This window comes from Acartia tonsa, chromosome 5 (assembly GCF_053477335.1).
Source record: "Acartia tonsa isolate MP-2025a chromosome 5, ASM5347733v1, whole genome shotgun sequence".
Taxonomy (NCBI): domain Eukaryota; kingdom Metazoa; phylum Arthropoda; class Copepoda; order Calanoida; family Acartiidae; genus Acartia; species Acartia tonsa.
This window is the reverse complement of record NC_137264.1, coordinates 7480437-7505711: the sequence shown is the minus strand read 5'-3', so window position 1 is coordinate 7505711 and position 25275 is coordinate 7480437. Positions and strand designations below refer to the sequence as shown.

Below are 25275 nucleotides of genomic sequence, written 5' to 3'. Positions count from 1 at the left end.
CTCTCTAACTACAAGGTAAGTGTCCGCCATGAATCCAAGTGGTATCAGGCTAGGATCTCCATCTCTAACTACAAGGTAAGTGTCCACTATGAATCCAAGTGGTATCAGGCTAGGATCTCCCTCTCTAACTACAAGGTAAGTGTCCACTATGAATCCAAGTGGTATCAGGCTAGGATCTCCATCTCTAACTACAAGGTAAGTGTCCACTATGAATCCAAGTGGTATCAGGCTAGGATCTCCATCTCTAACTAGAAGGTAAGTGTCCACTATGAATCCAAGTGGTATCAGGCTAGGATCTCCATCTCTAACTACAAGGTAAGTGTCCACTATGAATCTGGTATCAGGCTAGGATCTCCATCTCTAACTACAAGGTAAGTGTCCACTATGAATCCAAGGGGTATCAGGCTAGGATCTCCATCTCTAACTACAAGGTAAGTGTCCACTATGAATCCAAGTGGTATCAGGCTAGGATCTCCATCTCTAACTACAAGGTAAGTGTCCACTAAGAATCCAAGTGGTATCAGGCTAGGATCTCCCTCTCTAACTACAAGGTAAGTGTCCACTATGAATCCAAGTGGTATCAGGCTAGGATATTCATCTCTAACTACAAGGTAAGTGTCCACTATGAATCCAAGTGGTATCAGGCTAGGATCTCCCTCTCTAACTACAAGGTAAGTGTCCACTATGAATCCAAGTGGTATCAGGCTAGGATCTCCCTCTCTAACTACAAGGTAAGTGTCCGCCATGAATCCAAGTGGTATCAGGCTAGGATCTCCCTCTCTAACTACAAGGTAAGTGTCCACTATGAATCCAAGTGGTATCAGGCTAGGATCTCCATCTCTAACTACAAGGTAAGTGTCCACTATGAATCCAAGTGGTATCAGGCTAGGATCTCCATCTCTAACTAGAAGGTAAGTGTCCACTATGAATCCAAGTGGTATCAGGCTAGGATCTCCATCTCTAACTACAAGGTAAGTGTCCACTATGAATCCAAGTGGTATCAGGCTAGGATCTCCATCTCTAACTACAAGGTAAGTGTCCACTATGAATCCAAGGGGTATCAGGCTAGGATCTCCATCTCTAACTACAAGGTAAGTGTCCACTATGAATCCAAGTGGTATCAGGCTAGGATCTCCATCTCTAACTACAAGGTAAGTGTCCACTAAGAATCCAAGTGGTATCAGGCTAGGATCTCCCTCTCTAACTACAAGGTAAGTGTCCACTATGAATCCAAGTGGTATCAGGCTAGGATATTCATCTCTAACTACAAGGTAAGTGTCCACTATGAATCCAAGTGGTATCAGGCTAGGATCTCCCTCTCTAACTACAAGGTAAGTGTCCACTATGAATCCAAGTGGTATCAGGCTAGGATCTCCCTCTCTAACTACAAGGTAAGTGTCCGCCATGAATCCAAGTGGTATCAGGCTAGGATCTCCCTCTCTAACTACAAGGTAAGTGTCCACTATGAATCCAAGTGGTATCAGGCTAGGATCTCCCTCTCTAACTACAAGGTAAGTGTCCACTATGAATCCAAGTGGTATCAGGCTAGGATCTCCATCTCTAACTACAAGGTAAGTGTCCACTATGAATCCAAGTGGTATCAGGCTAGGATCTCCCTCTCTAACTACAAGGTAAGTGTCCGCCATGAATCCAAGTGGTATCAGGCTAGGATCTCCATCTCTAACTACAAGGTAAGTGTCCACTATGAATCCAAGGGGTATCAGGCTAGGATCTCCATCTCTAACTACAAGGTAAGTGTCCACTATGAATCCAAGTGGTATCAGGCTAGGATCTCCATCTCTAACTACAAGGTAAGTGTCCACTAAGAATCCAAGTGGTATCAGGCTAGGATCTCCCTCTCTAACTACAAGGTAAGTGTCCACTATGAATCCAAGTGGTATCAGGCTAGGATCTCCCTCTCTAACTACAAGGTAAGTGTCCACTATGAATACAAGTAGTATCAGGCTAGGATCTCCCTCTCTAACTACAAGGTAAGTGTCCACTATGAATCTGGTATCAGGCTAGGATCTCCATCTCTAACTACAAGGTAAGTGTCCACTATGAATACAAGTGGTATCAGGCTAGGATCTCCATCTCTAACTACAAGGTAAGTGTCCACTATGAATCCAAGTGGTATCAGGCTAGGATCTCCCTCTCTAACTACAAGGTAAGTGTCCATTATGAATCCAAGTGGTATCAGGCTAGGATCTCCATCTCTAACTAGAAGGTAAGTGTCCACTATGAATCCAAGTGGTATCAGGCTAGGATCTCCATCTCTACCTACAAGGTAAGTGTCCACTATGAATACAAGTGGTATCAGGCTAGGATCTCCCTCTCTAACTACAAGGTAAGTGTCCACAACGTATTTGATGGTTTAAAATCTCAACTATTTTTTTGTTAAGACCTGGATATGGTAGATCCTAAACTTTTTTTTAATCAGTTAGCCCTAAGTGCATAAAGCTGATATTTCTGGTTTCTTTTTATCAAAATGTTTTATCCTACAACCGTTGAATTGTTATGGATATTATTCTCCTTGGTGCTTAATATTTTATTATTTCAGAGGTCTTAAGGAAGGGGACATGGCAAAGGTGATTGAGTTTATCCACGGCGCCCTGGAGATTGCTGTCAAGATTCAGGCGGCCTCTGGGCCTAAGCTAGTGGATTTCAAGGTAAATTGTAACATTTGTATTTTCTGAGACATAGCTACAGCGGTTCCTACTGATACTTTGTCAGGCTCTTGCTCAGTCTAATGATAAGACTAGAGTGACAACAACTGCCTAATGAGGGCGATACTCATAACCATGCAAGATATCAGGACGAGGTTTGTAGCGACGGGATAAACTTATATGCACCCTTAATCATGATAAACAAAATCATCCCTTCTGAAGATTTTAATTGTTGCTGAAAAATTATATACAGTGCTAGTTTAAAGCACACAATCAAGATTAATTCATAGTGCCAAAATTTTCTAAGGCTACAAATGAGAGAACATAAGAGGGGGGGGGGAGGGGTTTAATGCAACCATCTCGTAATCAATGATTAAATGGCACTTAGAATTCGAATTTCGATCTGAAATTTTGCATCAATAATCCTTGTTAGGTCTATTTTCCCTAAATCGAACAAACAGTTGGAAAAGTAACGGCTAACGGCTGGCGGCTCAGCCGTTTTGCCATTTTTGGGCTACCTTAACTTAATAGCAAATTAGTCACGAAACCTATCTCCACATAATACTTTTTTTCGCTCAAAAACCTTATCAAACGGTTCTAGCCGGTAGCTGTTGGTACTAGAAATTTAACATATAGTTATTACTATCATTTAACATGAATTAAACCAAAAATATGTTTTAAAAAGTTGATTCCTACGTAATTAATGATGATTTTGCCCTGAAAAGAGGCAAAAACGGCTAAACGGCTGAGCCGCCAGCCGTTATTTTTCCAACTTTTTGTTCCATTTAGGGAAAATAGACCTACCAAGGATTACTCATGAAAAATTTCAGATCGAAATTTGAATTCTAAGTGCCATTTAATCATTGATTACGAGATGGTTGTATTACCCCCCCCCCCCCTTATAAAGGGTTGGGTATTAGTATGATTTACAGTCCCATGTCCGCTCTCTCCATGGGTTATAGTCTAGCTCACAGAGCGGCGGGCACGACGGAAGTATTCCCTGATGTATAAATTGTAGAGAAGCTTCGCTTCAATCCAAAAAAACATAGAGTCGTCACTATATACAAGTTTATTGACAGGCTTAGGCAAAATGATACTGATTTAAATATTAGGATGGGTTAAATAGAATTATCATGATTTCTTCTCCTTAATATATTTAAGGGGAAGAAAAGGTAAAATACAAAAATAGATTACATTAAGTAAGCATAGCGAATTTAAGCAAATTATATACAAGCACATTATTATCAGTGGTAGTATAGCAACTCTAAAAGTCGGTCTGTCCCGCTACAGTAGCTCGTTTCTTTGCTTATTAAAACCTTATGTCAACATAGATAGATATTTATTTCAACATAAACATACAAGAAAATAATAATATTACACATGTTTACATAATTATGATGCATAGTTTGGTTCTGGGTTGGCCATTGCAAAGGCTGAAAATACTAATTTATTAATATTTCAGGTGAAGTTGAAGGAGGAAGAATTCAGCAGCCAAGTGGATGCCCTGCGTAACAAAGTTGAACAGTTTGCGATCAACTTCAGGCTGCCAGGTCACAGCGATATCTGAGCGGTCACACCAGACGAAAAGGGTCATTTGTAATGACCTTCAGACAGGGGTGTATATTTTGCATGGGATCCCAAGCTAAAAGGGATTGGGGGATAAAAAATATGTTTGGGGGAAAAACTTGAACATTCGTTGGATGGATAAACTAATGAATAAGAATACTAAATATATTTTTTTATTTTTCACCCTTCTTAGGGAAAAAACTGGGGGTGGGGGGGGGGGGGGGGAATAAAATATTTTGCAGACGGGGAAAAAATGAATCTTGTGCAGAATGTGTACACCCCTGCAATCAGATCAAACGGTTAATGAAAAAAAACGAGCTACTTTTTGAACATCAAAAGACAAATTAAACTTCTTTTAAATCAAAAGTTTATCGAAATCGATACACAAAATTAATAAATTAAAACGTAAAAATGTATTTTATTATTTGATTTGATATTTCATGACATTAAAATTTCATGGATTTTTTGCTTTGCAATTTTCTTTAAATGTTATGGGATTATTTTGACATTAATTTTGTATTATTTTATGAATTCACATTTTTTTAACTTTTGAAATTTGTATTTTATTACTTTTTATAATTTTTGACAGCAACTAATGGCATTTTAAACTTAAATTGGAATCTCAATATTTTTTTATATTTAAAAAATGCCTACTTTTAAATCTTTTTTATAAATTCTAAAAGTCATATAATGTAGTTTTATTACTAAAATGTTTTTATTTTTATAAGCATTCTTTTTTTAATTTGTGAAAATTTAATAAACATAACAGCTATTACATTTTTTTATATTTTTTTCATGATTATTATTATTATCATCATCTATAATATGAAGTAGAAGGATTGGGCTCTATTCTTCAGGGAATACACATACTGGCCCTGTGGTTCCTTATTCCCCCCCCCCCTTTTTTTAAGTACCAAAATTTTTTTGCAATAACCTCTTGGGGCAAAACCTTCGACCGTGGACTCAACATGTAGCTCGTCCGCTCGTCGTCGGGAAGGTGATCGGTGCGAATATCGGCCCGACACTGCGTCATAACTAAAGACGTTAAAAATGGTTCCTACTGCTGTAATGTCAGGTGCGAGACATAAATAGTTAGAGTAGGGGGATATGCCTTGGCCCAAAACAGGCGCAACTCACTACCATGCATAGTTAGGACTCCTCAGACAAAGGTCGTGCAACCAAAGGGTTGGTTGTCTGATGGACAAATGGACGCTTTACACCGAAATCATAGGGCTTAGGGCTGACCCAGGTATAAGGTATAACCAATAAGCCAAATAAATATAAAATAATATATGGGGGGCAAATGGAGAGGTCGTCAATTTTACGATGTGTTGCCCCCCAACGACAGCTGAAAAACACGTATAGGTTTCGTGATTTTTTTCCGAATTAATTTCGTTATTGGTATAAGCCGGGGCTGAACTATGCAGTGGCCTATGCTCCCCCTGTGGAGAGAAAACGGCTAGAGACGAATCCGCTAGTGATTCTTATGTAGCATTGATTATTACGAATTTTGTGAGAATTATGGTCACCATTGCTTTGTACCTCCTTTTCTTAAACCTTTTTATTAATTTAAAAAAGATTGGGAAACTTATCTTCCCCTGTAAGGGCGAAGCCCTGAAAAGGCCAAATGCAAAGAAACTTTTAAATACTCCCATACAACATAAAACATTTAAAGCTTTACCAAAACTCTGGGAGAGTATTGTGTTCTCGTCCAAAATCCCATCCCTGATAAAAATAGCTAGCTGACAATGATTAGATCAATCTTACCCATTGTCATACAGATATGTAAACTAGGGAGAAAGGGTTTGGTACGTATGCTTAACACATTTGGTGAAACTAATCAATCAATCAAAACAGTAGATTAATGCAGAGTAAGAGGGGGGAGGCGGAAGTGACACTTTTGAAACCAAAACTAAAAGTCAAAGGAACTAAACTGAAAAAAGAGTTCCAGCTCTGAGATTTGGCATGGAAATTGCTTTAGAGAGGTACAATATTAAACGGTGGCGGAACCGCCGCTCCCGCCGAAATTTTCCTAACCTTTTTTCGCAAAATTAGACAATTTTCAATCATCTGAGATAAGCTTTTTTTTCAAAAAATTTGCCTTATATTTTCACTTCAAACATTTCAAACATGTTAATATTAAAAATAATCGCAAGTTTCATATATTACAAGTGTGAAGTGAAAGTAGGAGGGAAATTCTTTTTAAAAAAAGTTTATCTCAGATGATTTAAAATTGTCTAATTTGGCGAGAAAAAGCAAAACAAATTTCGGAGAAAACGGCGATTTAAAGTTTTAACACATTGTTTCAACTAGTACAAGATCTACAAATAATCTTAAAATTCAGTACTCTACAATGTACATTTATTTCGCAGCGGAATTAAATGCGCGAAAAATCACCTGTATAAAATTATTAGTTTTGTTTAAAGAATTGATTTCGTCAACAAACAGATTTATAGTATAAATAGATAACTACCCCCCTTTCTTTTTCAATCAAGTTATTCGTCTGCTACCAAATTATTTCCTGCTACTTGGCTGTGATAATACACAGCACACAATTGGTTGATTTTCAATGAAAAAACGGCACAAGGACAGTGCCATGGCGAGATACAGTTATTTAACCCTTACAGATCTGGCCCCAATTCCCACCTTATCACTTTTCTCACAAGGTCATTGATATCTAAGTATTCACCAAAAAAATTTAGGTTTCTAAATTATACAAAAGTCATAATGTAGAAATTAAGATTTATTTAGAATTTTTCCTAATTTTGGTGCTACCCAACCGACTTTGACCGGACACCACGACACAGACCAGATATCCTAATAAAATCAACTCTTGTCGACGTATAATTACTAAACTTAAAAAGTCATGAAGTCACAGCTCTCCATCTTACCTACAAAAAAAATGAGATTGAAAAAAGGGTTAACCCTTTCTAGTGTTTTACTCTAATCATCAACATATAGGTTGCAAACTGCACAGTCTATCCAAATTCTTCATACTATTGAATCTCCATTTATCCGTATGTAAATAGATAGATAAATCAATCTAACCATTGTCATGCCTTTTACCCCAAGTGCCAATATTGAAGACGCATCAATAATACTGGGTCTCCAAAGGGATTAGACAATGGCTGATAAATTGATGTAAATCCCCAAAATTACTCCTTCTGTAGATTACAACGAATAAGAAAATGTTAGTATAAAATTTAGGGAGTAGTGTAAAAAAAACAACTCTTCCTTACTGGGGTCTCTGTCTATTTTAGAAAGTTTGAATTTAGCAAAACGTTTGTTTGTTGTTTAAGGATTTTAAAAGTAATGCTTTTATACATTTACGATTTGTTTGTACGTCCGTCCTTAACGAGTAGCTCTTATCTTTTATCAGGAATATTTGAATTGTTCTATCAATTTAAAACTTTTTATAAAGATTCCTGTAAGAGTAAGACATATTTAAGAAAGCGTAGCAACTCCATAATTGTTGCCCAGAAAGTCCAATTAGAACATGATTTTAAAGCTTTTTTAACAACAATTTTGTCAAATAATACAAATATTCTATTTATTTGATTTTGAAATAATGATTTTTAGGATAACAAGATACAATGTTATTAGCTAAGCATTTCTAATATCAAGTACTAGAAATTTAAGTATTTTTCTAAACAGTATCCTGTATTTAGGCACTTTTTCAACAAATTTATTTATAATTTTTTTCTCTCGACTTTTATATACAGGGAGACCACTGCATACTATATATACTATTTATACTATATAGGATGAATTTGGATACTATATCATACTATATGACAAAAAATTACTATATATACTATATATTATTACCTTTATTTGAACAAAATTTACTATATATACTATATAATATTACATTTATATAACAAAAACGAATATTGTCAGTTTTTCGACAACGCCTCTTAAGGAGCGTTTTGTCTAATATTCACAGTAGGTTTTCTCCTATTTCTAGCCCCTGCGGGGGGCTTATTATATACTGTGATACGACAAAAATGCATAAAGCTCTACAGTAAGAAAGAGATGAAGAAAATCCTTTAAAATATATTTTTGTTTGTGATTATTATATAAATATCAGTTATTTTTCATTGAATTAAATTAAGGGTGAGGGGGGAGTTTTGCCACTTTCGCTTACTCTGTGATTATTAGGCTAGGTATTAATGTGAGACTATAGGTTATTTGGGATAATAGTTTACTTTTGGGTAGTAGTTCTCTTATATTTAATAATTTTTTTGATAAGTCTCCAGGTCCAGGTGCTGCAGGCTAAAAGGTGGTTTCTGGACAGGTAGAAAAATTGTTTAATTTAGAGAACAACTTATTAAACAGAATATGCATCTTTTATGATGTTATTAACTTATCTGAAGAAAAAATTAAAAATTGGCCTCCAATTATTGGTCTTACAGGCCACCAGGTCCACTTAGGACAGGTAAAAATTCAATTTTTTTGTTTGAAGAGTTAGAGGTCAACCTATAAAACAGAATATGCATCTTTTTTGGATTTTATTAACATATCTGAAAAAAATTGAAAATTAGCAACCAGGGTCAAGCCCTGCAGGCCTCCAGGTCCCCTCTGGACAGGTAAAAAATCAAATTTCTTATTTTTGAGGTCAACTTATGAAACAGAATATGTATTATTTTGGATTATTAACATATCTGAAGAAAATACAATATGAATATTGAATAGGCCTCCAAGTTCAGGTCCTGCAGGCCTTTAGGTCCACTCTGAACAGGTAAACAATAAAATTTCTTAGATGAAGAGTTAGAGGTCTATTTATATAACAGAATATGCATTTATTTGGATAATATTAACATATCGGGATCCAAGATCAGGTTCATTCAGGACAGGTAAAAGATTCAAATTTATAATTTGAAAAGTTAGAGGTCAACTTAAAAACAGAATATGCATCTATTTGGATGTTATTAACATATCTGAAGAAAAAATTAAAATCTGCCATCAATTTTAGGTCTTCCCTGGACAGAGTCTACATGGAGGCCTGCAGCACCTGGACCTGGAGGTCAATTGTATTTTTTCTCCAGATATTTAAATAACATCTAAAAAGATGCTTATGGTGTTTTATAAACTTACCTCTAACTCTATAAATAAGAAATTTAAATTTTTACCTGTCCAGAGTCCACCTGGAGGCCTGCAGCATCAAAACCTGGAGGTCGATTGTCATTTTTTCATATAAATAGCATCTATAAAGATGCTTATGTTGTTTAATGAATTAACCTCCAACTCCTTAAATTTAAAATTTTTATTTTATTCGTGTCCAGAGTCCACCTGGAGGCCTGCAGCACCTAAACCTGAAGGCCAATTTTATTTTTTCTTCAAATATATTAATAACATCCAAATATAAGCTCATTTTGTTTACAAATATATACCATTAACTGTTCAATTAAGGGAAGTTTGTTGTTCAACTCTCCATGCAGAGTCTGCAGGACCAGAACTTTGAGGTCGATTTTTTTTTCTTCAGTTATGTTAATAACATCCAAAAAGATGCATATTCTGTTTTATAAGTTGACCTATAGCTCTTTAAAAAAGAAATTTGAATTTTTTACCTGTCCACAGAGTGGAACTAGAGGCCTACAGGACCAGAACTTGGAGGCCGATTTTAGATTTCTTCAGATATGTAAATAACATTCAAAAAGATGCATATTCTGTTTTTTAAGTTGGCCTCTAACTCTTCAACTAAAAAAATTATGTATAACCTGTCCAGAGTGGACCTGCAGGCCTGTAAGACCAAAACTTGGAGGCCTATTTAAATTTTTTCTTCATTTACGTTAATAACATCCAAAAAGATGCATATTTTGTTTTATAAGTTTATCTCTAACCCTTCAAACAGAAATTTTAATTTTTTTACTTGTCCAGAAACCACCTTCCAGCTAGCCTGTAGCACCTTAACCTGAGACCTATCCAAAAAATGATTAAATATATGTGAAATACTAACCAAAAGTAAACTTTTATCCTAAATAACCTATAGTCTCACATTAATACCTAGCCTAATAATCACAGAGTAAGCCCCTTATTTGTGAAATTGCTTTGATAACAGCTTTGCTTTGAGTTATTAATGATGATGTATATACTATGTATTACTAAATAATTCTAAGTCCGATACTATATCATACTATATGTGTTCAAAAAAATATACTATATATACTATATGGATTTTAAAAATATACTATAAAAATACTATATTTTTTTTGTTTTGGAGTGGTCGCCCTGTATATATTTATATTCTAATTATTCTACAAGTGTTAATGTTCATTTGTCCTTCCGTTTCAGAGCTTCGCTTATATGGATGTTGTCATCCTTGTTACATATCATACACAGTGCAAATGAAGGTGCTTTGACTTTTGTGTCAGAACCTAAATTGGGACATAGTGCATTTCATTACCCTAGGTTAGGTTACTTCATTTCACTTTTCAATAAAATCTAAAATGCAGCGGTTTTTCAGAAAATTAAATTTGAAAATTTCAAGTTCAATTTTCACCCACTAGGAGTTACCGCATAATCATGACAAGAAAAGCAAAGATTATTTATTTAAAATTTTGAACAACTTTGCTTTCATAAAGTTCTTCATAAAACCACTCCTGAAGTGAGTTAATTAATGGCCCATTTTTATCAATTGCTTTGCTAAGGTCACGGAAATTCAGCCTTAAATAAATCATATATAGAGAGGTTTTATGACTGACTTTATAAAAGCAAAGTTGTTCAAAATTTTAAATAAATAATCTTTGCTTTTCTTGTTATGATTATGCGGTAACTCCTAGTGGGTGAAAATTAAACTTGAAATTTTTAAATCTAATTTTATCAAAAACCGCTGCATTTTAGATTTTATTAAAAAGTGAAATGAAGTTACCTAACCTAGGGTAATGAAATGCACTATGTCCCAATTTAGGTTCTGACACAAAAGTCAAAGCACCTTCGAAGGCACTGTGCATATGCATTAATTTTCTAACTATTGTTACAAGACCCTGTAAGTAAGAATGTAACATCAATATTAGGATTCACGTAGATTGGCAACATTTATACAACAAATACATATCTTTGTGTGGTAGACAGTTTCAAATTTTCATAATTTCAAGATTTCTGAAATAATTTTTGACAAAACTTATTTCTATAATTCAACTACAAATATAAAACAATTTTAACTAAGATTGCGATTAATACTGAGCCGATTGAGTTCTCCATTTTCGCAAAGGGTTGCTTTTAGTATATTATAATATTAAATTGAAGACTTGAAATGGATTTAGGCTATTATTCTGCTCTTCCATGCCTATAAGAATAGATGCTAGGGGCGCAACAAGTACTAGGCTAGGAAATTGTCTGAACGCAGTGATTTAGCTACATCTTTTATATCATAAATAGCGGATGCGCCCCCTAGCATTTAGGGGCTCTATATTCGAAGGATAAAGAAGGGCAGAAAAATAGCCTAAAACCAAACCAAGACCTATTTATAAATATAAAATAGCCTAAAACTATCTCAGGACCTATAAAAGCTTCACTGTAAAAAAGAATCATATCGGTTCACCGGTTAGCGAAATATCCCAAAACCATTCTGTGACCCATGTGAAGCCTTTATAAAATTAAGAACTCAATCGGTTGCCGAAATCTTAAGCTATACCTAAAAAATTGCTCCAAAATTAAATAGGATTGTTATTATTTAGAGAAACAAAAATATTCACATTATTTAGAGAAACAAAAATATTCACAGATTTTTTAGGAAGTTATTGATTTTGGAACACTCTCATGTATATATTGTACGCATTAGATATACATATATTGTAATCTATGCACTGATAACGTAAACAGTTAATTAGGTAAACAAGAATAACATAAAGACAGTCAATTAAGATATTTTTTATTTTGTAGTACTATTTATTGCCAAAGGCACGGGCTAAAAAGACTGGTTTTGATCTAATGAATGTGCATTTTTTTATTCGTAGAAAACTGGATATAATATGGTGCTATACTTTATTTTTCAGTATGGCTGTGAACCGGTTCAAATCCACCGGATAGTAATTTTCTTATTCGTTGGCTTAACAACTATGATTGGTAGGTTCATTAAATTGAGTGTCAAACGTTTAAACCACTAGTCTAAGCTACAGAAGGGATAATTTTGTGGAAACTCATTGGGGATGTACATATATTCTTGGCCATTATCTTATCCCTTTAGCTCCCTGATTCAAAATCTGAATTTCTTTGTGAACTTTACCCATACCAGTAAGTACCCGGTGCATAACAAACTTAGTCCGTCGGTCTGAGGAATAGTCTAAAATTTTGAATGATTAAAACCGGTCAGTTGAATTTTAATTGCCAAATGTGTACACAGTTTTCTCGGTGTTTCCCCATCCTATCTCAATATTTCCTGTTAGCTAAAAAAGCTTCAAACTTCTAAAAAAAATTTAATGTATAAATCGTTCATACATTCAAATTTAGATTTATTTTGGAAAGTTTGAAGTTTTTTTAGCTAGTAGTAAATATTGAGATATGATGAGGAAACACCGAGGAAACGGTGTACAATTAAAATTTAAAGGACCTTAAAACCTCTGGCTAATGAGCATCTACTCTGTAATTCAATTTGTTTGTCTGCCTGATCTTAATAATTTAATAATGTGTTGTTTTAGGCAGGGAGGAAGGGTCTATTGGGCTGTTTATTGCTCTAGTCCCCAAAGTTTTATAATAAAATTTTCTTATTCGTTGGTTTAACAACTTTGGGGACTTTTGTTTTGAATTTTGATGGGTAGGTTCATTAAGTTGAGTGTCCAAACGTTTCAACTACTAATTCTAATCTACAAATGGGTTAATTTTGTGTTTCATAACTGAGGATGTTCCTTAATTTATCGGCCATTGTCTAATCCCTGTAGATTTATAAATGTTTCAGCCTGAATGATCATGAGAAATCGTGACAAATGAATAAAATTTGATGACACAAATTAAAAGAAAAGTATTTTTTTTGATAAATAGACACAACATGTAAAATGGTTCCATTGGAATTCAGACCACACGGGATACAGCCCATATGAGATTCAACCAACGTAATTCAGCCCACACAGGATTCAACCCACGATAGTCAGCCAGCATCATAGGGATCAGCCTATGGAATTCAGCCCACACGGAATTCATCCAACTCAAGATTCAACCCAAATTCTACAATTTTTATTAAAGTAAAAAAAATTTCTACAATTAAAAAAAAATTTAGAACTTTATATATTTATTTTGTTGAATCCTGTGTGTGCTGAATTCTGGGGGTTGAGTCCCGGTGGGGTTAATTTTATAACTTTATTGATTTTAAAATTTTACTGACTTATCAAATTTCAGAGGTTTGTACTTTTCAGTGATCTTAGGGAGTAAGACAATGGACGATAAATTGGTCTTGATGTATATCCTAATAAAAAGAAACACAATTACCTCTTCTGCAAATTAAGGTTATTGGTTGAAAAGTTTGGACACTTCTTTTTAGATAAAAGTGATAAAATTTTGGGTACCAGTATTATACAATATCCTTACCCCCCTGATATTTTTTACATAAGTTTATTTGAATACTTGGCTTTGTGTCTGTCAATACACAAATACCATCTCAAATTTGAACAACAATATTGGCTTTTATCTAAAAATTCTTTCCACTTGAGATATTTTCAGGGATCTGAAGGGATAAGAAAATGGCCGATAAATTTATGTACATCCCTAATGAAGATACACAAAATTATCCCTTTCTTAGATCAAGATTAATGGTTGAAATGTTTGGACACTCAACAAAATGACCCAACCAATCAAAATTCAACAAAAGTCCCCAAGGTTGTTAAGTGAACGACTAAGAAAACGCTATTACAAGACTTTAGGGACTAGTAATATAAACAGCCCAATGTTCCCTCCTTTCCTGGATATTTCAAAATATATGTTGGAGAGTATACAAATTTTTTTAATAGCATGGCTGCTTTAGTTTAACTAAAAAGGCCACGATAGTACTTTAATTTTCAACTAGCGGCTAAGCCCCTAGAAGCCTCTAGGGGCAATTGAGGAAGAAAAGTCGACCTCATCCCATTTTAAATTAGAGTTTTAAAAGAGTAAAAAAAATTTTTTGGGGGAATGGGGTTAAGACACCCTCCCCAAAAATAGTTTAAAACCTTCCCAGGACCTATAAGAAGCTTCACTGTAAAGGAGAACAATATCGGTTCAGCGGTTAGTGAGATCCTTTGGGACAGACAAAAAAACGCTTACTTCCTTATATAATAGGATAATGGATTTATTATTGACTGGATCTTACAACAAATTTTCATGTTCTTTAATATAGGGAACCTTCTAGCAGCCTAAAATAATGATCTCTCTATCAATTTTTTTTCTCTGTTTTGATTAAACACTGGCAGCACATTTAAGAAAGCAATAATATAGTTGAAAGTGATATGTCATTGTTCTCAAGTGACTTCTTAACAATTGAGTTACTCTAGAGACATATTGTCTAAGTGGGCCAATAGGAGAATACTGACGGAACATACAAGAGATCTCATTGGTTGAAACATTGGGTATAGTCCTTTCCACGACATCCCTCCATAAGGGGCGATTCTTCGTATTTTTCACAGTAGCTTTTCTCCTATTTCTAGCCCCTGCGGGGGGCTCTAACCCTGCGGGGCCAATTACCTAACCCTGTGGGGCAATCACCTAACACAATATAACCTAACCTAACCTAAAATAACCTATAAAAAGCCATTTTAAAAATACGACTAATCGCCCCTTATGGAGGGATGTCGTGGAAAGGACTATACCCGAAACATTTTATAGATCTTGGTACGTAAGGACATTTTTTCTCATTTTGTTTCCATTATGAGTCAGCTATAAATTGTCGCATATCTCAGGATTAAGCTTTTGCTAGGTAAAAGGATTCGTGTAAAAATTTCTTCTTTCCTATAATATGAAGCATATAAAGAATATGACAAAACATATATTAAGTGAGTTATAATTTTTTTAAAATAAAGTTAGCTTTGTAAAAATGATATCATCGAATAGATTCGTCTCAAATTTCATCGCCTGTATCTCGTATATAATAAAATATAATCAACAGTTTTTGATGAATATTTTGGTCAGTTGGACAATCTGTAGATTCTATGTCAATTTTCTTAACTTACCACGTTATTCCAGCTACTCTATAACAAGAGTATGTCCGCATGTCCATTATAAAACTGCATTTACTTTAAGAGTTAGAGTTTGCAAAGCACTACATATCAGAAAGGGAGGGGACATTGGCTTTTTATTACACTAGTCCCCAAAGTTTTATCATAACGTTTTCTTAAACGTTGCCTTAACAACTTTGGGTACTTTTATTGAATATTGATTGGTTCATTAAGTTGAGTGTCCATAAGTTTAAACACCATAAATGTAATCTACAGAGGGGGTAATTTTTTGTATCATCATCAAGGGGAATGTACATAAATTGATCGTCCATTGTCTTATCCTTCAAAATCCCTGATATTTATGTAGCCAACCCCTTGACAATAAAATAAACCTAACTTGTTGTCTGTACCACCCCCTGTACACGCCTCTCTTTCAAACTTGATATTGGCCGTCATTCCCAATTTTCCTTCAAAGTTGGAACAGTTGCAATAAAAAATTATAGGAGACAGGCACAGTGAGATCTTTTGACAAATATCGGGATATCCAAAAAAATTTAAATCAACTTTTATCTATCCCAGCAATTAATAATGGCTGCCAGTAGGCAGCCAGAAAAGGAATTTCGAGAAAAAAATATTTTTGGCAGAGTTATGTGATTTTTAAAAAGATAAAGAAAAACTTTTTGTCAGTTTTCATGATTTTCATGATTTTTTACCTCATTTTTTCAAAACAGCAAAAAAATACATTTATTTTCAACTTATTAAGGTAATAGGGAATGGTAAATACTAAATAGCAGGTTAAATATAAATGTTTTACTCCAAATTTTAAAAAAAGCATTGACTTTGTAATGAAAATGTTAAAGGTATATTATTTTATTAAAATACCAGCGGATTCGCCCCTAGTATCTAGGGTCTCAATATTCAGAGGGATATGGAAGGGCAAAAAAATAGCCAAAAACCATTTATAAGAATAAAATAGTTGAAAACCATCTCAGGACCTAAAAGAAGCTTCACTGTAAAAGAGAACAATGTCGGTTCAGCGGTTAGCGAGATCCTTCACTTCAGACAAAAAGCCTACATATATAATAATTGGTGTACCTAATAATACAATGAATTAAAGTACATCATGTATGATGATAAACAAAACTTTCCTTTCTGTGGGTTCAAATCATTGATTGTTTAACCAACCAGCGGAATTCTTGAATAAACGAATAAGAGAACGTGGTTATAAAAAAACTTTGAGTACCAATATAATTTATATTTCAATGTACCCTCCCTTCCTGGGAAGTAGTCTACGCAGCGTCTCGTCTGTAATTGCGGCTGTTAAGCCCTGCTTTAAAAAGAATTGTGATTCTATTAAAAGGATTTTTCTGCAAACAAATATCTGTTGTTTTTCTTTCATTGCATTTAAAAGGTTTATAAACTTTAGAAAAACAAAATTTCATTTCATCAAGTAAAGTAAAAATGAGTAAAAACAAGGACAGTTTAATCCATAAATAGAGCAGCAAAAACAAGCAAAAGCGGAAAAAGAACAGCTTTTAGTTGAAAAATTGATGTCTTGAAGTTGTTATTAATATTTTAATGATTGTAAAGACTATAACTCTTATTTTAAACAGGTCCATAAACAAAAAAGATGAATTCAATTGGATATTATTTTTATTTTATTTTGCTACTTGTAGACAAATTATTATTTCTAAAGATACGACAATTTTCTGGTATAGTCCCTTCGTGACAATGCCTCTTGATGGGCGATTCGTCATATTTTCACAGTAGCTTTTCCCGTTATTTCTAGCACATGCGGGGGGGGGGGTCTAACCCTGCGGGGCCAATTGCCTAACCCTGCCGGGAAATCACCTAAAATGACATAAAAAGCTACTGTGAAAATATAATGAATTGCCCCTTAAGAGGCGTTGTCACGAAAGGTACTATACCCAAAATTTTTATTAAAATTTATTTATTAACTAATACAGGTTATTAAATTCTTTATTACAAAATTTCAATTTTAAATACCATAAGTAATTAACAAAATGTAGATACAATTTTTTATATTAGAATTATTTTATAATAATATATAAAAGAACAGATGAAATTAAAATGAACATGTATTATATATGGATAGAAAATTCTTAAGTAGTTTTTTAATAAAAATTGGGTTCTAATATTTCTTTGGTTTTAGTTCTGCTATATTTTTGAGATGAACTAAACTCCGGTTCCTCCTGTCAGCTCTTTCATAAACTCCTGAACAAATAAAAGTTATTTATCGCATCGTATTATAGACAACTTTCCGCGGATATCAAAAAGGAATATTTATAAGATTAAAACTAGGGTTGGGCCGGATATCCGGTCTGGCCGGTTATCCGGCCGGATATCCGGTAATTTTCAATATCCGGCCGGATACCGGATGTTAAAACTATCCGGTTACATAATATCCGGCTGATTTTTGACACCGGATATCCGGTTATCCGGTAATTTGCCGGATATCGAACGTTGGCCAGATTTCCGGCCGGAACCGGATATCCGGCATTAGAAATCAGCCGGATATCTGGTATCCGGTATCCGTTCAAAAAAGTATCCGGTCCAACCCTAATTAAAACCAGTTCTGTTAGCCAAAAGGCGCCGAAGGCCCGGGCTAACAACACTTGTATTAATTTCATAATGTTTATTTTAATATTCGTAGAAAATTGTCTGTAATACGATGCTATACATAATTTTTCAGTATGGTTCTAATCCAAGGGACATTAATCGGTTTGGAAGCCATACTATAAATTATGATTACTAAACTAGAGTTACATAAATATTACATAAAAAGTATAATTATACTAACAAGGATGACAATTTTCGCAGCTTTTTTTGGTCATGTTATCAATGTAGTGAATCATTTCAATTTGGATGAAAATAATCTCGAAATCACTCGACCCTCCGCCAAAATAACTATAACCCCTCCCAGGACCTATGAGAAGTTACACTATAAAGAAGAAACGAGATCCTTCGCAACAGACGAGATAATATTTTACTTCTTTATATCATAGAATTAACATCTGAGCCCCTAGATTTTATAAATAAAAATGCTTGACATGCGGATATATCTTTTACATGGAAAAGTTTTGCATCTACCAAATTTTGCCAAAGCATCAATTTATAAAGTTTTTTTATCAAAAGAGCATCTTTTGATAGTTTTCAAGAAATGCTGAATAGAATAAATTTAGTAACTTTTATGAAACCAAATTTTTTAACAATATACAATTAGCAAATTTAATCTTTTTAAAAGTAGTCACAGATTAAAATGCTTAAAATTTAGAATAGTTATTTATAGTATCATTTTTTAGACAGTTTTTTGCGGACATTAAAATGAAAAAAACACAAGCCGAAGGCACGGGCTAACAAAACTAATATTAATCTTACGATTTTACTATTTGTAGAAATTGTCTTCAATACCATATGATACATAATTTTTCAGTACGGTTGAGAACCGGTTCTAATACAACGGATATTCATCATCATCATCAGACGCATATCTCTATTTGACTGTGAAGGCCAGAGAATACGGACACCTTGTTCCTCCATGAATTCCTGCTGTCTTTGGCAAGTTTCTCAGCTTCTCCCCATGTTAATTCCAAATTAAAGAGGTCCTTTTCAGTGCTCCGCCTCCAGGTCATTTTAGGTTGTCCCCGATTACGTTTACCAGTGGTGGGGTTCCATTTTAAGCACTTTTTTGGAAACCTATTTTGTTCCATTCTGAGCACATGTCCTAGCCACCTTAGTCTTTTATATTTTACTTCTGCTTCAAAACTATTGCACTTGGTCTTAGCATACAGCTCAAGGTTTGATATTTAGTTTGGCCAGAATATTTTGCAAATTCTTCTTAGGCAGCTATTGTGAAATGCATTAAGTTGATTTGTTTCAGTTTTCACAGTTCTCCAGCATTCCGCTCCATAGAGAAGAACTGATTTCACATTACTGTTGTAAAGTCTGATATTTGTTTTCAGAGCAAGTTTCTTTGAATTCCAAACGTTGTGTAGACTGTTGAAAGCAACCCTAGCCTTATCAATCCTGGTTTTAATATCAGCTTTTGAGCCATTTTCACTGCTGATAACACTCCCCAGATAGGTGAATTTGTTGCTTTGTTTCAATTGTTCACCATTTATTGTTATAGTTTGATCAGGGTCTGTAGGTATATTCATAATTTCAGTCTTCTTGACATTAACAAAGAGCCCGACTTGTCCTGCATATTTGACTAGTCTATCTGTCTTAGCTTGTAGATGTTTAATTGTTTCTGAAATCAGTGCCAGGTCATCAGCAAAGTCCAGATCTTCTAGGTGTCCTAGTATGCCCAGCTGGAGACCACGTTTTTTGTCATCTGTGGTTTTCTTCATCACCCAGTCAATGACCAATATAAATAGAATAGGTGATAAAATGCATCCCTGTCTAACTCCAGTGCTTATTTTAAAGAAATCAGATGTCTTATTGTTTCCAACTGAAACACAGGCTTGGAAGTTGTCATAAAATTTAGTTATCATAATTATCATCTTTTCTGGTATACCATAACTTCTTAGTATTTTCCAGAGTGTTTGTCTGTGTATGGAGTCAAAGGCCTTAGAGAAATCAACAAAATTTACGTGAAGTGGCTTGTTAAATTCAACACATTGTTCAATAACTGTCCTAAGGGTGAAAATTTGGTCAACACAGCCCCTTCCAGCACGGAATCCAGCTTGTTCTTCTCTCAGTTTATTGTCAATTTTCTCATCAATTCTGTTTAAAATAACTTTACATAGGACCTTGCTTGGGATAGAAAGCAGCATAATTCCTCTCCAATTATCACAATTGTTCAAATCTCCCTTCTTAGGTAGTTTTATGATTATACCTTTAGACCAGTCCGTTGGTATCTTTTCTTGCCTCCAAATTTTATCAAAAAGATCAGTTAGAGTCCTAGCAGAAAGATCTATGTCTGCCTTAAGCATTTCGGCAGTTATCAAGTCAGGTCCTGGTGCTTTGTCATTCTTTAGGCTATGTATAGCAGCTTTAACTTCTTGAATAGTTGGTGGTCTTATATCTATGTTTATTTCATGTCCTGGTTCTGGTTCAGCAGTAATTTCTGGTTCAGGTCTGTTCAACAATTCTTCAAAATGTGATTTCCACCTTTCAGCAATTTCTTTTTCTGTAGTGAGTAATTTACCATCTTTAGCCTTGATAGTTTCACCACTCTTTTTGCTATATTTGCCACTTAATTGCTTGGTTATGTTGTATACTGTTTTCATGTTACCAAAGTCAGCTGCTCTCTGGGCCTTTTCAGCCAGATTGTCAATGTAATCTCTCTTGTCTTTCCTTGTGCACTTTTTGACTTCTTTGTCTTTAGCAGTATATTCAGCTTTTAAATTGCTCATGTCAGCCAAATGTTGAGCATTATGGATTTTGTTTTTGAGCTTCTTTCTCTCTTCTATTTTGATCCATGTTTCTTCAGAGATCCAGTCCTTTTTCTCTGGTTTCTTGTGTCCTAGGATTTCCTTAGCAGTAGATTGAAAGTTTTCTTTAATTGAAGTCCATGTGATCTCAGTCTCGTCATTTAGGTCCTCTAAGACTTGAAATCTATTTCTGAGTTTTAAGACAAATTCATTCTTTATCACAGGGTCCTTTAATCTTGAAGAATCATATTGTCTACCCATCTCACTCTTTTTATCATGGCCAGTACGCTTCAGCTTTAATTTAATCTTACTGACAACTAGTTCATGGTCACTAAATATGTCGGCTCCTCTATAGCTCCTACAGTCTTGCATTGATTTGACCCATTTTCTATTGATCATGATGTGGTCAATCATGTTTCTTGTTTGTCCATCAGGTGTTGTCCAGGTATATTTGTGAATGTTTTTGTGTTGGAATAATGTACCTCCTACAACCATATCATTATTTAAACAGAATTCAAGTAAAAGTTCTCCATTTTCATTTCTTGTACCCATGCCAAAGTGTCCCATTGCATTCTCCACTCCAGTCCTGTCAGTTCCTATTTTAGCATTCATATCTCCAAGAACTAGGCACATGTCATGTTTGGTACTGAGTTTCTGATTGATTGCAGTTGATCATAAAACTCTTGTTTTACTTCTTCATCTTTGTCATTTGTTGGGGCAAAGCATTGGATAATGGTCAACTTGCAGTGCCTTAATTGGAATCTAGCCTTAATTATTCTGTCTGATATAGGTTTCCAGTCTATTAGTGAATTGACATGTCGTTTTTGAATAATTATAGCAACACCATACATATGTTGGCTTTCATGACCAGAATAAAGTATTAGGTGGCCATCTTTGGTTGTAGTTTGTCCTTGTCCTGTCCATCTACATTCCGCAATTCCAAGTATTGCAATATTGTAACTTGTCATTTCTTTAACTACTTGGGCTGTTTTAGTTGACTCATACATTGTTCTAACATTCCAGGTTCCTATCTTACAGCTTTGCTTAGAACTTATTGGTCCTGTCATCAAGTTGATAGCTTCCTTTCGGATTTCACCATCATCTTTCATATTCTCAGTAAACTGAGCATCAGTTCCAACGGTTCTTGTTTCATGCACACCTCTGGCTGTGTGAAAGCCATTAGTGTTTGAGGTTCTGTGGGTGTTTTCTTGAACTTTTTGGTTTTATAGGTAGGATAGTTAGTCCTACGCAACGGATATTAATCGGTTTCTAAGCCATACTGGAGATGATTTTAATAATGACAAACCTTTGTAAAATCTTCAGCATTTGCGGCCATTCCTGCATTGTTAGCATTCAACCTAAAATATACATTTTTATGTTAAATGTTTTGCTAAGGTGAAGGTGCATATAATATATCTTAACTGTTATAGTAAAATCTGACCTAGCTAGAAGAACACAATTACATTAAGAAATCAATCCAAAAAATCATATAGGTTTGAGAACCACTAAGTATGCATGTAATATTGCATATATTGTATTGTAATTTGTGCTTGTATGATTGTACAATATATACAATACATACATATATATCTTCAGAAATAAAAAGTAATACCAATCTACATTTTTAATATTCTTATCATCCTTATAATAAAGTAACAGGATGTTTGTCTGTGTGTTTGTCTGAGCGTTTTTCTGTATGTTTGTCTGTGTTTTTGTATGTTTGTACCAAAGGATCTCGGTAACCGCTAAACCGTGGGGTTCTCCTTAACAGGGTAGCTTCCCATAGGTCCCGGAAAGGTTTATAACTATTTTTGGGGAGGGTACCACCACCCTCCCAAGAGAAATCGCCCCTAGAAAAAAATTACCTCCCCCCCTCCTAAAAAAAAACTTCCCTTCCCCCCAAAAAATTATTTTTTACTTTTAAAATCTAAATTAAGAAATTTGGTTATCAAATTTGACTCTCCCCTCCTCAGGTAATCCTAGAGGCCTCTAGGGGCGTAGCCGCTAGTATTAAATAAAAGAGTAAGTTTTTTTTGTCTGAAGCCTAGGATCTTAATAACTACTTAATAACAGATTGGGTTCTTTATTTTAGGTAGGCTTCAAATAGGTCCCATGATAGTTTTAGATTTAAGACTTGGGGTAGTATAAGTTATATTTGTAGCCACTTTTAAAACAGATCCCCTGGACGCAAGGGGCGCAGCAGCTAGTAAATATTTTTATCAATTTGAAATGTACAATCAATGTTAAGTTAGTCACTAATAAGATAAAAGAAGTTTTTTTTAGGAAGTCAAATTATTAGTTTTTTATTAATTTTGCATCTAAAACAATTTGAATCAAGAATGGAGTCAAAAAATACTTTTGCCAATACAAAAAAAGCATTTTATCTATTATTTCTCTAAAAGTAAGTGTTTTTGGACATTTTAATTGACCAATGGTAAATTGTATACTACTGGCCTATCACTGGTCATTTGTATTGTATGACGTCATTTTTAAAGGACACTATACGCTGTTTCATTATTTCTAATTCCCTGCTCTCCTTGAGCAGATGCATATATGATACTAATACTAATTTGTTGATTACAATTTCTGGTAATATCCTTACAATCTTTCTTGGACAACCCTTAAACTACAGAGAGAGAGAGGGTCAGTGTGATCTTTATTACACTAGTCCCCAAAGCTTCAAATTTCTCTTATTCGTTAGCTTAGCAACTTTGGGGACTTTGATTGGTTGGTTAATTAAGTTAAGTGGCCAACAGATATCTAGTATAGATGTATATACAGATAACTACCTCCCCCCTTTTTCAATGACATTTCTCGTCTGCTAGCAAATTGTTTTCTGCTACTTGGCTGTGTTAATATTCCCGACACCATTGGTTGATTTTTGTTGACTCAATTGAGAGTCGAAACAAGGTCAAGGGAAATACAGTTATTTAACCCTTCCTCTACTCTAATTGTAATCTATTGAAGGGGTAATTTTGTGTATCATCATTGGTAATTATATCATTTTATAGGCCATTGTCCTAATCCTTTAGATCTCTGTTAAACTACCTTCTATAAATATGAGAAAGGGGGGGGGGGGGGTTAGTGATGGGGGCCTGTATAGTATCAAATCAATAATAATAACTTTTCTTAAAACCTGTATCTACAGTAAATTTAATTTTGCATATATTCGGCACTGTTAAGTTATATAAATTACCCTCAGAGTTTTAGCTTATTATTACATTCGTATTATCGATTTAATGCAAATTTTGGCAATTAGCCTATTTAAGAAAGTTAAATTTTTTCTTTTATTTTCCAGTATTATTAATAGAATCAGATTTATTTTAGCTAGTTATAAGCCATACAGAAAAATCATGTATCGTATAACATGAAGAAGAATTTTCCACGAAAAAAAAATTTATATGATTAATCCCTTTTTTTGTTGGCTAGTGCCTTTATATCACACGAAGTTTTGCAGGGGGTCCATTTATTGTTTAGGGGGTGTTATTTAGTTTCCCCTTGACACGCTGCAGTCTTTCCCATTGTCTTCTCATTTCTCAGGAAGGGAGGGAACATTGGGCTGTTTATTACACTAGTCCCCAAAATATTATAATAACGTTTTCTTATTTGTTTGCTTAACAACCTTGGAGACTTTTATCAAATTTTAATTGGCTGGTCCATTTAGTTGAGTGTCCAAACGTGTCAACTACTAACTGTAATCTACAAAAGGGTTAATTTTGAGTATTATTTTTGAGGAAGTAGATCAATCTATCAGCCATTGTCTTATCCCTTTAGATGACTGCTTTTTATTTCTATATACGTGTGCATCCATCTGTATAATTATTTCAAGAAACGGGGGAAATTATATCTATATCATTTTCATCCTACTACTGCTTCACAGGAATCTAAAAGGATAAGACAATGAACGATAAATTGATGTACTGTACAGTGTACATCCCCAATGATGATGCAAAAAATTACCCTACTTGTATATGACAATTGGTGGTAGAAACGTTTGGACACTAAACTTTATAAACCAACAATTCAAATTCGATGAACGTCCCCAAAGTTGTTAGTCTAACGAATAAGAAAACGATATTATAAAAATAGGGACTAGTGTAATAAACAGCCCAATGTCCCCTCACCCTGACTACTGCATCAAAATAAGATAATTAGATGCAGTTTTTATTATCATATTTCTAACTAGTGGCTTCGCCCCTAGCCTCTAGGGGCTTTATTTCTGAAGGTTCAGGGAAGAATTTTAAAAATTTTGTTTACATATTTTTAGATATTTTTTGTATTTTATAACATTTTATTACTCTTTATATCATTTTATAACTCTTTATAACATTTTATAACATTTTATAACCCTTTATAACTTTTTATATTGATTTATATTATTTAAAACCTTTGAAATTTTTCTTTTTTTTATTGTTTTTTAAAATTTCTTTGCCATTAGTCTTTTTGGGGCTTCTCCCCCACAGGAGAAGGAAGTTTTCACAATCTTTTTGAATTTGATAAAACAAAGTTTAAAAGAAGAAAAGAAAT

The 25275-nt window shown here is 34.3% G+C and overlaps 2 protein-coding genes across 2 annotated transcripts in view; one reads left to right on the top strand and one right to left on the bottom strand.

The window, feature by feature from the left end:
• LOC145318674 (serine hydroxymethyltransferase-like) overlaps positions 1–4622 on the top strand; it is a 29233-nt gene extending 24611 nt beyond the window's left edge. Inside the window, exons 16-17 of the mRNA XM_080160110.1 lie at positions 2561–2669; positions 4129–4622. Of these exons, the coding sequence (XP_080016236.1) occupies positions 2561–2669; positions 4129–4233 (214 nt within the window). The 3' untranslated portion in view covers positions 4234–4622. The remainder of the gene's footprint in view (positions 1–2560; positions 2670–4128) is intronic.
• Positions 4623–17289: 12667 nt separating this feature from the next.
• The window catches only part of LOC145318676 (PDZ and LIM domain protein 3-like), a 35440-nt gene continuing 27454 nt past the window's right edge, over positions 17290–25275 (bottom strand). The window contains exons 13-14 of the mRNA XM_080160114.1: positions 22055–22106; positions 17290–17587 (exon numbers count right to left, since the gene is read on the bottom strand). Coding sequence (XP_080016240.1) covers positions 17549–17587; positions 22055–22106 — 91 coding nt within the window. The 3' untranslated portion in view covers positions 17290–17548. The remainder of the gene's footprint in view (positions 17588–22054; positions 22107–25275) is intronic.